Source organism: Anomaloglossus baeobatrachus, chromosome 9 (assembly GCF_048569485.1).
Source record: "Anomaloglossus baeobatrachus isolate aAnoBae1 chromosome 9, aAnoBae1.hap1, whole genome shotgun sequence".
NCBI lineage: Eukaryota > Metazoa > Chordata > Amphibia > Anura > Aromobatidae > Anomaloglossus > Anomaloglossus baeobatrachus.
In genome coordinates, this window is record NC_134361.1 from 43,955,411 (window position 1) to 43,969,329 (window position 13,919).

At 47.7% G+C, this 13,919-nt stretch overlaps 1 protein-coding gene across 2 annotated transcripts in view; it reads right to left on the reverse strand.

Annotated features, from left to right (window-relative positions):
- KCNK6 (potassium two pore domain channel subfamily K member 6) overlaps window positions 1–5,758 on the reverse strand; it is a 39,898-nt gene extending 34,140 nt beyond the window's left edge. Inside the window, exon 1 of one of the 2 annotated variants that reach the window (XM_075322597.1) lies at window positions 5,730–5,758. In XM_075322597.1, coding sequence (XP_075178712.1) covers window positions 5,730–5,758 — 29 coding nt within the window. Of the gene's footprint in view, window positions 1–3,631; window positions 3,951–5,729 lie in introns of those variants that run through there. The other variant, XM_075322598.1, reaches the window with a different exon arrangement.
- Window positions 5,759–13,919: the final 8,161 nt, after the last annotated feature.

Here is a 13,919-nt window from a genome sequence, read left to right on the forward strand (position 1 = left end):
AGTTGTCTTTCTTCAAAACCAGTGGCCCACTAGTCCATGGGTTGTGTCTTTCTTCCTATATAGTCCTATCATTGTATAATATGCTACATCCTCAGAATATAAGCTAGCATTTAAGATCATCATTAGGTTGCCCCAAATGGCCATTGTCCTAAGGCTATGTGCGCACGTTGCGTAAATTCATGCAGTTACGCTGCGCTTTGCAGCGCAGCGTAACTGCATGCGTCCTGCGTCCCCTGCACAGTCTATGGAGATTGTGCAGGGGCCGTGCGCACGTGGCGTCTCAGAGCGCAGCGCTTCGGCTACTGCCGAAGCGCTGCGCAAAAAGAAGTGACATGTCACTTCTTCCGTGCGCTTTGCCGGCAGCTCCTGCTCTGTCTATGGCAGGAGCTGCAGGCAGAGCGCACGTTCTCGCCGGCACCATGCGCTTCAGAACGGAGCTTTTCAGCTGCGCTCTGAAGCGCACCTTTTCGGTGCTGGGCTAGTACGCAACGTGCGCACATACCCTAAGACTTGAACTATCTAGACCAGTGTTCCTCAACTCCAGTCCTCAGAGGCCACCAACAGCGCATGTTTTCAGGATTTCCGCAAAATTGCACAGGTGTGGGAATCATCACGTGTGCAGGTGATTAAATTATCACCTGTGCAATACTAAGGAAATCCTGAAGACATGCACTGTTGGCGACCCCTGAAGACTGGAGTTGGGGAACACTGGTCTAGATGGTATAGACTACATATGACATCACATGTCCTCATACAAAAGGGAATGGGATAGACCCACACTGTGAGTTTAGGGTGTACCCCTAACCCTAAGGGGTACTTTGCATGCTGCGACATCGCTAGCCGATGCTAGCGATGCCGAGCGCGATAGTCCCCGCCCCCGTCGCACATGCGATATCTTGTGATAGCTGCCGTAGCGAACATTATCGCTACGGCAGCTTCACACGCACTTACCTGCCCTGCGATGTCACTCTGGCCGGCGACCCGCCTTCTTCCTAAGGGGGCGGGTTGTGCGGCGTCACAGCGACGTCACACGGCAGGCGGCCAATAGAAGCGGAGGGGCGGAGATGAGCGGAACGTAACATCCCGCCCACCTCCTTCCTTCCGCATAGCCAGTGGAGGCAGGTAAGGAGATGTTCCTCGCTCCTGCGGCTTCATACACAGCGATGTGTGCTGCCGCAGGAACGAGGAACAAGATCGTATCTCCTATTGGTGCGACATTATGAAAATGACCGACACTACACAGATCACTGATTTACAACGCTTTTGTGATCGTTTATCTGCGCATCTAGGCTTTACACGTTGCGATGTTGTTTCCGGCGCCGGATCACTTTTGATTTCACCCCGACGATATCACAGTAGCGATGTCGCAACGTGCAAAGTACCGCTAAAGGTGGCCACACACAGCACAGAAGTAGGTTATTGGTTGGACAATTGTTAAATGAACAATCATCCAATGAAGGTTTTGTGGATGCGGTCATAGATATTTTAGTCCATATTGATAGATAACTAGGCTATTAGGTGGCTGTTGGCAGAAGCAGCTCTTCCATGCTCAAGGAGTGCTCAATGGAAATTTCTTTAGTGTAGTGGTTATCATGTGCGCCTAAAACAAGGAGTGCTCATCGGTTCTCTATGAGAAAGCTGCCAGTTGACATCTCCGCCGGCGTCACATCTCCATGTGTCAATCAGCAGTCTGAAATTGGACATGCCCGTTAAACATGTCCCCCGACAGTGAGTTAGCCAGCGCCCACCATGCATATTAGAGTGTCGTTGAACCTGTTAATAATGGTGGCTTCGTCCAACATTAGTCTAACGTGTATTGGGGGGCTTTGGCCAAACATTTTTAATGAGACAAAAGAACTTTCTGAAAACACGTAATCATTTATCGAAGAGCAATTATATCAACACTGACCTATGGGCTGCTTAAAGGGAACCTGTCAGCAGAAATGTCCCCTAAAACCTAACAGATTCCCCCTCTGCAGCTCCTGGGCTGCATTCTAGAAAGGTCCCTGTTATTATTGTGCCCCCTTTCTGACCAAAAAAAAGAGTTTATAAAGAGGTACCTTTTTGGCTTCGGATTCTATAAATGTGACACGGGGGCGGGCTGCCTGATGGCCGTTATTCTGCCCCCTGGTCCTGTATGCCGCCCCCATCGCTGATTTCCATACTTGTGGACGCCGCCCACTGCTCCAGCCATCCCCGCGCATGCCCAGTGCCCATCTCTCGTGGATGAGCACTGTGCCCAGTGTCACCGCTGGTGACGTGCGCGCAGGGTTTAGATTATGGGCGGTGCTGTGATGTTTATTACGAAGCAACCGCCCATAATCGCGGGACCGCGCTTTCCCCCTCGGCCTGCTTCGTTCTGCGCAAGCGCGCTGCTGCTGACCTCACGTCACCTCCTTCCCATCTTGCCCTGAGGCAGGAAATAGATGGGAAGAGCGCGGAAGCAGGAAGCACGAAGCAGGCCGAGGGGGAATGCGCGGTCCCGCGATTATGGGCGGTTGCTTGGTAATAAACATCACAGCACCGCCCATAATCTAAACCCTGCGCGCACGTCACCAGCGGTGACACTGGGCACAGTGCTCATCCACGAGAGATGGGCACTGGGCATGCGCGGGGATGGCTGGAGCAGTGGGCGGCGTCCACAAGTATGGAAATCAGCGATGGGGGCGGCATACAGGACCAGGGGGCAGAATAACGGCCATCAGGCAGCCCGCCCCCGTGTCACATTTATAGAATCCGAAGCCAAAAAGGTACCTCTTTATAAACTCTTTTTTTTGGTCAGAAAGGGGGCACAATAATAACAGGGACCTTTCTAGAATGCAGCCCAGGAGCTGCAGAGGGGGAATCTGTTAGGTTTTAGGGGAAATTTCTGCTGACCGGTTCCCTTTAAAGGCACCCATTGTATATTAGTCATTGAAACCTGTCGATTTCAGCTTCAATGGTTGACCATCTGCTGTGCATTGGGGCGAGATGGATGATGTTTGGGTAGAGAGGGATCAAAGCTTGATCCCTGGAGATCATCCACTACCCTGAGTGCCAGATCCATACCCTCAGTGTAATAATGACTGCTTTGTCTCAGGACTGATAATTACCAGCTTAACCAACAATTGGCCGATACATATCTTACTTCCCTGAATTCCTTCGAATCAGGTAGGAAAACTCTATAAATATTAGTCATACCCAAGAAAAGAAATATTAATTGTCTTGAAATGGTCAAGGAGTTAAATGGGCACAAATGTCTATAGATTTAAATCGAAACCAATCTGACTAACCAAACTCACCGTCCGTAAGCAAAAAGTTCTAGACTTGATACTTGGCCTTACCCGTCCGGTGAAAAATAGACTCTAGAAAGACTTATATGTATTGTCAGGATGATATATATATATATATATATATATATATGGTACATTCACCAGCACATAGGGCAGTGAGAGAAGTTTCTCAAGGCTTTATCCACTGATGCCACATCTGCTCTGTGGCTTCGGGGCCTTTACGGTAACTATCCATCCTTACCGTAGACATGTAGAACATCCTTCGAAAGACGAAAAATCTTTTTTTCTCTTAAGACATATACAATATATACAACATAAGAATAAAGGATGCTCAATATAATAAAGAATCGATAAGTTACCTGCTCAGTCTCTGGTGCCTCTTCCAGGTGTCTCGGCGGCTTCTTTCAGAAGGACAGTCTAGACCCCTATCACTTCTAGCCTAGCTGTCTCTTCTTTCACATTCAGACGTCTCTTTCTCTATATATTCATGTTTATGTCTCAGTTTTTCCAGTCCAAGTCGTCCTTCGGTCAGATCTCGGCAGCAGTGAGTCCCCCTATGTGTGTGGCTCTGTCTTCTGTGCCCACCGCCTTCCTTCCCCCTGGCCTTCTCTCTCCTGGTCTCTTTATTGCCCTCTCCACCTCTCTGAGCAACAAAAAAACTTTTACATGAGAGGAAAAGTCAGAACTTCCTGAGAGTGCAGGGAGGGAGGAGAGACAGAAGCCTCCACCAAGGGAGGGAGGAGAGAGCTGAGTATCTGGAGGTGGAGAGACAATGAGGAGTGGGGCTGAAGAGACAGGTTTCTTTAGAGAAGTTATAAGAAAAGGAGAGTTAGAAAAGAGACGACTGAGCCAAAACGTCAGCAGATATATAAAAGATAATATATATATATATGTGTATATATATATATATATATATATATATCTCAATATGGAGCTCTAGAGAGTCCCTGTCTTGAATGGAGCACATGCTCGCCCTCCTCTCCATTCATTGTTTATGGGACTGACGGAAATAACAGAGCTGTACAGTACCATACACAATGAATATGTCACGCTTCCCGGTCCCCGTGCCCCGCTCTCCGGTCCCCGTGGCCCGCTCCCCGCTTCCCGGCAGCGTCCCCGACTCACCACTCCGGTCCCGGCCTCCTCTTCCTCGCCTGCGCCCTCCATGCGTCCAGCTCCCCGCTCCCGGCGCTCCTCAGCGACGTGGGACACCCTGCCGGGCACCCCTGCTTCCTCTGCACCGCTCCCTGGACTGGCTTCTGGCACACGGGCCTCGCGCATGCGCATTAGGGCGCGCGCGCGGTCATTGACCCTTTCTTAAAGGGCCAGCACCTTCAAACAGGAAATTACATAGACAGGTACAGGGTATATTAGGATTCTCTTTCCTGGTGGGCGGGGCCTGTTCTACGTGTTTAGTAAGCTAGGAGTTCAGGTCCCCGTATTGCTTTGCCCTGTATTAACCCTGTCTGTCTCGCAGAGCCTGTCCTGCCACACCAGCCGCTCCAAACCACGTCCATTCCAGTACCCTGACGGTGACTTCGGCGGATGTTCCACCACCTCTGCAGCTCCGCCAGTCTCCAGTCCCTGGCTCCGTTGGGTGACCCGTCCCATCGCTCAGCAGGTTCCGGATCCCGCCTGACCCTTCAACCCGGCCTTGGACCCTGAGCCTCGTCACCCGGATTACCGTCCAGAACTCCGTGTGTTCAGCAACATCCACCTTTCCAGCTCCCCTACGGACTGTCTGGCTACCAAATAGTGCTTCGGCTGCCGTGCATCAAGACCCTCTGGCGGGGTGACCGGCCTGGCTGCCTCCTCAGGGGAAACCGGTGTACGGTCCAGTGTTTCCACCACCCGGACGTAACAGAATAGAGCGGAGGTCAAGCATGTCCGTTCAAAATCTATCACAGCCTTCATCCATCCCCCATTTCTTCGAGATGACTGGACCGTCATAAATAATCACCTGTACCTTGTCACCCCCACCTCACCCCATTGTAGATTGTAAGCTCTTACGAGCAGGGTTGTCGTTATTGTTGCTTTAATTTTTGTATTTTCCTTAACTGTTACTTATAGATATTTGTTTGTATATGAACCTCAGCGCTGCGGAATATGTTGGCGCTATAGAAATAAAGATTATGATTATTATTCCCAGGATCCATAGCCCGTTCTCAGATCAGGTGGGGGGGCCCAGCAACCAGACCACCAGCGATCAGAAAATTCTCCACTAATTCTACGTATTGGACATTTTAATATTTTGGGGATAACTCTTTGTCTTACAAAACACATTTGTATGTTTTAGACACTTTCTTTTTATAAGAATGACTTGATATATGCCCGTTATATATTTTATACTTGGCTTTACATGTGATTAAAGAAGAAAACGTAGCTCAGAGCCGGCACAGTACATATAATAATGAGAACATAACACATCACTGTGCTGCATCATCTGCGTGGACTCACCAGGAATACAGCCTCCTGATAGTTTTCATTCCGGATTCTGGACTTTGTAAATAAGCTGATTGTTTGCTGTCCCTACTATGAGCTCACAATAGGGTGGAGGTATTAAGATGATGACGTTCATGAACACCCGGTGCACTTATTTGTGTCTCCACACCATGGTTTTATAGCATTAAAGAAGTATGGCTGCTTTCTTTTACAAACAGCGCCACACTAGAAATCTGTTTGTGTCTTGTCCTGTAGTATGGTTCCACTGTGGATGTGTACAGCTTTGTTTTCCTAATCCTAGACTGGTGTATAATACAGGAGTGTAATGAGGGAAAATATCGCATTAAGGCCGCTTTACACGCAACGACATGGCTAATGAGATGTCGTTGGGGGTCACGGAATTCGTGACGCACATCCGGCCTCATTAGCGACGTCGTTGCGTGTGACACGTACGAGCGACCCGTAACGATCGAAAATACTCACCTTATCGTTGATCGGTGACACGTTGTCCAGTTCCCAAATATCGTTGCTTTTGCAGGACGCTGGTTGTTCGTCCTTCCTGCGGCCGCACACATCACTATGTGTGACACCGCAGGAACAAGGAACCTCACCTTACCTGCGACTGCCGGCAATGAGGAAGGAAGGAGGTGGGCGGGATGTTCGTCTCGCTCATCTCCGCCCCTCCGCTTCGATTGGGTGGCCGCTTAGTGACGCCGCACGGATCACCCCCTTAGAAAGGAGGCGGTTCGCCGGTCACAGCGACGTCGCTAGGCAGGTAAGTAGTGTGACGGGTCTGAGCGATGTTGTGCGCCACGGGCAGCGATTTGCCCGTGACGCACAACCGATGGGGGCGGGTACACTCACTAGCTATCTCGCTAGCGAGATCGCAGCATGTAAAGCGGCCTTTACACTCGCACCAATGTTAGTCAATGATGCAGGTCAGCATGAATCAGTATATCACATTTTTATAAATATTTTATCTTTGCATGTGACAACAATGAAGATACAATGTACAGTGTCAGTGTGCATCTTGTATAACCGTGTAAATTTGGTGTCATCTAAATAACTCAACACACAGCCATTAATGGCTAATCCTCTGGCAACAAAAGTGAGTACACCCCTAAGTGAAAATGGCCAAATTGTGTCCAATTAGCCATTTTTCCTCCCCGGTGTCATGTGACTCATTAGTGTTACAAGGTCTCAGGTGTGAATGGGGGGCAGGGGTGTTACATTTGGTGTTATCCCTCACACACTCTCTCATACTGGTCACTAGAAGTTCAGCATGGCTCCTCATGGCAAAGAATTCTTTGAGGATTTGAAATAAAGATTTGTTGCGCAACATAAAGATGGCCGAGGATTTAAGAAGATTGCCAAGAACCTGACATTCAGTTGCAGCATGGTGGCCAAGACCATACAGAGGTTTACCAAGACAGGATCCACTCAGGACAGCCCTTGCCAAGGTCGACCACAGAAGTTGAGTGCATGTGCTCAGCGTCGTATCCAGAGGTCGTCTTATCAGAATAGACGTATGAGTGCTGCCAGCATTGCTGTGGAGGTTACAGAGGTGAGGGGTCCTCCTGTCAGTGCTCACACCATACACCACGCACTGCATCACATTGCTCTGCATGGCTGTTGTCCCAGAAAGAAGCCTTTTCTAAAGATGATGCACAAGAAAGTCACAAACAGTTTGTCTAGGAAAAGCAGACTAAGGACATGGATTACTGGAACCAAACCATGTCTTGTGGTCTGATGAGAGCAAGATAAACTTATTTGGTTCAGATGTTGTCAGCGTGTGTGGCGGCAACCAGTTGAGGAGGACAAAGACAATTGTGTCCTGCCTACAGTCAGGCATGGTAGTGGTAGTGCCTTGGTTTGGGGCTGCATGAGTGCTGCCGGCTGTGGGGGCTACAGCTCATTGACGGAACCATGAATGCCAACATGTACTGTGACCTACTGAAGCAGGGCATGATCCCCTCCCCTCGTATTCCAACATGATAACGACCCTAAACACCTCCAGGATGACCACTGCCTTGCTAAAAATAACTGAGGGTAAAAGGTGCTGGACTGGCTGAGCGTCTCTAGGCATAAACCCTATGGAGCATCTGAGACTCCTCTTCAAATGGATGGTGGAAGTGCAGAAGGTCTCTAACATCCACCAGCTCCGTGATGAGGATGAAAGAAGGATGAAAGACGATCCATCAGCTCCTGTTGACATCTAGAGAACTCCGTGTCTAAGAGAGTTAAGGCAGTGCTGGAAAATAATGGCGGCCACACAAAATTTTCACACTTTAGACACAATTTGGCCCTTTTCACTTATGGGGTGCACTCACTTTTGTTACCTTCGGCTTAGACATTAATGGCTGTGTGATGGGTTATTTAGAGGGCGCCAAATATACACTGTTATACAAGCTGCACACTGACACTAATAATAATAATAATAATCTTTATTTCTATAGCGCCAACATATTCCGCAGCGCTTTACAATTCAGGAGGATCATATACAAACAAGTAACAGTTATAGAAAATACAATATTTTGAGGGATAAAAGACAACCCTGCTCATGAGAGCTTACAATCTACAATGAGATATTGGGGGGGGCAAGGTACAAGTGCTTATTTACAATGACAATCCAGCCATCTCACGGATAATGGTTTCCTGGACCAGTTGGCCAGAGCCTTGAGATGCATTTGGGTGCCATGGAGTTTGATGTGGAGTTATGTTGTGAGAAGTTGTAGAGGGACTATGTGAATTGAATCTGATTAGGGAGTGTGATAGGCCGCCCTAAAAAGATGCGTCTTTAGGGTGCGTCTGAAACTGAGTAAGTTGTGATTTGTCCTAACTTTTTGGGGTAGAGCGTTCCAGAGGGTTGGTGCAGCTCGGAAGAAGTCTTGGATCCGGGAGTGGGAGGTTCGAATTAGTGTGGATGTTAGTCGAAAGTCGTTTGCAGAGCGTAGAGAACGGGTGGGGTGATAGACAGAGAGGAGGGTGGAGATGTAGGGGGTGCTTACAGTGTAAGAAAGTTTATACTCACTTTTGTGACTTACTGTATATAGAAAACTATACCTCATTGCAATCATGCTGCAAATACATTAATGTCCCCGTATAGGATGAAGAAGATATTTTGTAATTGATGAATTGCATATATACACGGTCCCCATGACTGCACCTGTTATCAGATTCAGTATTGCAGCCTCCGGCTTTGGGCAAATAACTATAACATTTGGCAAAATGTACTTTGTAAAGTATGGGGTTCGTCCACCATCGGGACCTCCACCGATCTGCTGTTTTTAGCACTAGTCAGATGTAACATTTATGGAGTTGGAGAAGCCCCGCGCCATACAATGTGACCAGTTTCAAGTATAAAAGCTCAGCGTCTATTCACTTTACTCTCGGACACTGCCACAAGCAGGTGATCAGTGGGATTGGCGAGTGTCGGACTGATCTTATATTGACTACATATTGTTAAGAAAGGTCAATAACCAAGTAGTGGGCAACCCCTTTAACACTAGAAGTCCCAGAGAGGGATCATTTAACATTTCTACCTTTGGAACCCAGAGACGGGTCGAATGACCTAAAGGATTTTAGCTAACATCCTATAATCACCGTCTTTTGTTCTGTAATTAAGGCCATTACTGTCGCACCACAGGAGGTTGTTGTTTTCCATTGAGTTTAGCCATTTAGTTTCTAGTTAGTTCTATTCAGTTTGGACTAAGGGTCATTTGACCCACTTTCAGGACTTCAGGGGGTAGCTCGAAATTTCTGGGACTTCTAGTGTTAAGGCCGTGCGCAGAATTCCACCGTTCGTATAACGACTGCAATACCACAATTACCTGCAGGTCTCTGGAACCAAACTTACAGCATATATTGCTATGAGGTCAGTTTGGCCCATAAAATATGGCCGTGTGAACCTGGCCTAATAAGTATAATACAGCTGACTGCTTGCTGCAATGGCTGCGGCATCCAAGTCATCCTTTTAGCTTCACACGGGATCACATGGTGGTCTCCTAGTGGGGAAATAAAAGAAAAAAGTAAAAAAAAAAAAAACTGTGGAAAGTTAAGAAAGAAAAAAGTTTTCCCAATAGACGTGTTTTATGTAGAAAGCATATATAGATATAGTTGGAAAAACACGATGTGCAATAGAGTCTTATACGGGAATAGAAAGGGTTAAAAACAGGGATAGGGCACAACCACTGTGCACGCTATAGAAACAGGTCGCTGCAGGTCCCATGATGTTGGCATCAGAGGATGGAATCGAAGGGGATAACTACGCTGCCAGAAGACAATGAAGAGAGATGAAAGATCCTAGAGCAGTCATGGCGAACCTTTCACAGGCCGAGTGCCCAAACTGTAGCCCTAAACCCATTTTTTTTTCCGAAGTGCCAACCAATCCTATTATGTAAATAATTGATTGTAACCTTACCTTTGCAGTCTTCTCTTCTCTTCAGCAGGGGGCATCACACTCATGCATGCTTACCACACATTGAAGCTGAGCCCCTGCCCTTTCCAGACACAGCAGTTGGATTGATCTTTCTGGAAAAAATTGCAGCATATTAGACAGAGATTTTAGCCTGGAATGCAATCAGATGTCACCCTGTAATCCACATCTACATTTCAAAGTCTGAACATCTTGAAATCCCATAAAGACGTAGGAGTTGCTCCCCTCCCCTTCATTGTGTAGTTCTGTCCCCCTTCCTGGCCACTTCCTGGTAAACATGTCCCCCATCCTTACTTATATTTCCTACATTCTGGTATATTTGTCCCCATCATGGCCCCATCCTGGTAAATGTACCCCATCCCAGCATATTCCCCATCCTGGTAAATGTACCCCATTCCTGGTAAATGTCCTCCATTCTGGTAAATGCACCCCATCATTGTAAATATATCCCATCCTGGCATGTTCCCCCATGCTGTTAAATGACCCCATCCTGTTAAATGTCCCCTTTCCTGGTAAACGTACCCCATCCTGGTTAATGTACCCCTTCCTGGCATGTTCCCCTTCCTGCTAAATGTACCCCATCCTGGCATGTTTCCCCCCATCCTTACAGCCATGCTTCCCCCCCATCCTTGCAGCCATGCTTCCCCCCATCCTTGCAGTCATGTTTCCCGCATCCTTGCATGTTTCCCCCATCCTTGCATGTTTCCCCCATCCTTGCAGCCATGTTTTCCCCATCCTTGCAGCCATGTTTCTCTCCATCTTTGCAAATTTCCCTCATCTTTGCACGTTTCTCTCCATGTTTACCTTGTGCTCTGTATGCCCCGTGCTCTGCTTGTTTGCCCCGTGCTCTGCTTGCTTGCCCCGTGCTGTGCTTGCTTGCCCCGTACTCTGCTTGCTTGCCCCGTGCTCTGCTTGCTTGCCCCGTGCTCCTCAGCAACAGGCCTGCGGCCCAGGAGAGGAGGCGTGTCAGAGGGAGGAGAAATGTCTCCTCTACTAAACACCACTTTGAACTGCTGGCGCGATCACACCGATAGTTCAGCGTGGCTCAGTGTGGTGACAGCGCGCGTGCCAGCAAAAAGGGCTCTGCGTGCCCAGTCTGGCACGCGTGCCATAGGTTCACCATCACTGTCCTAGAGTATAGTTGTCGACATGTTTCGGAGTTGCCAGACTCCATCAGGAGAATCATAGTCACAAGGACAGGTATATATAGGGTCACTGTTAAAATAAAGGCGACGCAGATATATACCTGTCCTTGTGACTGTAATTGTATTGTGATTGTCCTGATGGAGAAGTCTGGCAACTCCGAAACGCTTGTCAACATATCACACTATCTCTCCATTATCTACTGGCAACACAGCTTAAACTCTTCCAATGTAGAAAGAATACACAGCAATGGTGATAACTAAAGTTGAGCAAATTGTCTCTTCAGTGGAAGTAGACGAGTTGAGCAAAAAGAGCAGAGCAATCTTCACTTCTGTAGCCTCAGAGCCTCTAATGTTTACTTGGTCATCATGAGAAACATTAAGGAGCCTTGTAAATAAGTTTGAATGACGTCCTTTTCCATATCCAAATATAAACATTTGATATCGCCAGCTCAGACCTATCAAAATATACACTAAACAAAAATATAAACTCCACACTTCTGTTTTTGCTCCATTTTTCATGAGCACAAAAGACCTTTTTTTCTCAAATATTGTTCACAAATTTGTGTAAATCTGTTAGTGATCATTTCTCCTTTGCTGAGATAATCCATCTACCTCACAGGTGTGGCATATCAGGATGCTGGATTACACAGCATGATTATTGCACAGGTGCGCCTTAGGCTGGCCACAATAAAAGGCCTTTCTAAAATGTGCAGTTTTATCACACAGCACAATATCTCAAGTTTTGAGGGAGCGTGCACTTGCCATGCTGACTGCAGAAATGTCACCAAAGCTGTGGGCCATGAATTGAATGTTTATTTCTCTACCATAAGTCGTCTCCAAAGGCATTTCTAAGAATTTGGCAGAACATCCAACTGGCCTCACAACCACAGACCACATGTAACCGCACCAGCCCAGGACCTCCACATCCAGCATCTTCACCTCCAGGATCGTCTGACACCGGCCACCCGGACCGCGGCTGCAAGACCTAGTACATAACCAAAGAATATCTGACCAAACTTTTGTCTCACGGAAGCTCATCTGCTGCTCGTCGTCCTTATCGGGGTCTGCACCTGACTCCAGGTTGTCATCATAATTGACTTGAGTGGGCAAATGCTGACATTTGATGGCAAATGTCAGGTTGGAGAGGTTTTCTCTTCACGGATGAATCCTGGTTTTCACTGTACAGGGCAGATGGCAGACTGTGTATATGGCGTCATGTGGGTGAGCGGTTTGCAGAGGGCAAAGTTATGAATTGAATGGCCTATGGTGGTGGTGGGGTTATGGTATGGACAGGCGTATGTGATGGACAAAGAACACAGGTGCATTTATTGATGCCATTTTGAATGCACAGAGATACCGTGACGAGATCCAGAGGCCATTGTTCTGCCTCATCTACCACCATCACCTCATGTTACAGCTGATAATGCTCAGCCCCATGTTGCAAGGATCTGTGCACAATTCCTGGAAGGTGAAAACCTCCCAGTTCTTACATGGTAGCATACTCACCGCACATGCCACCCACTGAGCATGTTTGGGGATCTGGATCATTGGATACAAGACAGCATATTCCAGGCGGCTTTCACACTACGTTTTTTTAGCACGCGTCATGAACGTTTTTTTGCTGTAAAAGCGGATCCTGTTTTTGCAAAGAAAAACGCATGTGTTATTTTGCAGGATCCGGTCACTTTAAGTTTATGGGCGGGCATTGGAGTCATGTGATCGGGAGTGAGGGGAACTGAACGTGATAGACTGGGAGCCGGCATCTGACAGCTGCGGACGCTGGTAACCAAGGTAAACATCGGGTAACTTGCTTGGATACCCAATATTTACCTTGGTTACAAGCGTCTGCAGCTGCTAGGAACAGGGCTGCCTGCACACGTAACCAAGGTAAACATCGTGTAACTAAGCCCGCGGTTACCCGATATTTACCTTGGTTACGAGCGTCCTCCGCTCTCAGGCGGGGGAGAGAGGAGAGAGAGGGAGGGGGAGAGTGAGACTGATCACGCCAGGCTGATTTCTGGGCATGCTCAGTAGAGCAAGCAGGATCCTGTCTAAAAGCATGCCAGCGTTCACATGCGTTTGCGTGCAGTATAGTCAGGATCCAGCGACTTGCAGTATTTGGACGCAGCTCAAAAACGCTACAAGTAGCGTTTTTGAAAAAAGTAAAAAAACTGCAAGTCACTGGATCCTCACTATAACGCACACAAACGCATGTGAACGCATGTTGACGCGAGTCCATTGCAAATGCATTGAAATGAAAACGCATTTGCGCTGGATCCGTTTTTGCGTTAAAAAAACGTTCATGACGCATGTTAAAAAAACGTAGTGTGAAAGCAGCCTAAGTTCCTGCCAATATCCAGCAACTTCGCAGCCCCTGAAGAGGAGTGGACACAATCAACAACCTGATGAACTCTATGTGAAAATGTGTTGCACTGCGTGAGGCAAATGGTGGTCACACCAGATACTAACTGGTTTTCTGAAACTACCCCCAACACTGTAAGGGTACGCTCACATGAGCGTGAAAATCGGACGAGTGCAATGCGAGAAAATTTCGCATTGCACTCGGACCTACGTTAGTCAATGAGGGAGAGCAGTTATATTCCAGATTCTGGATGCGAGAAAAGC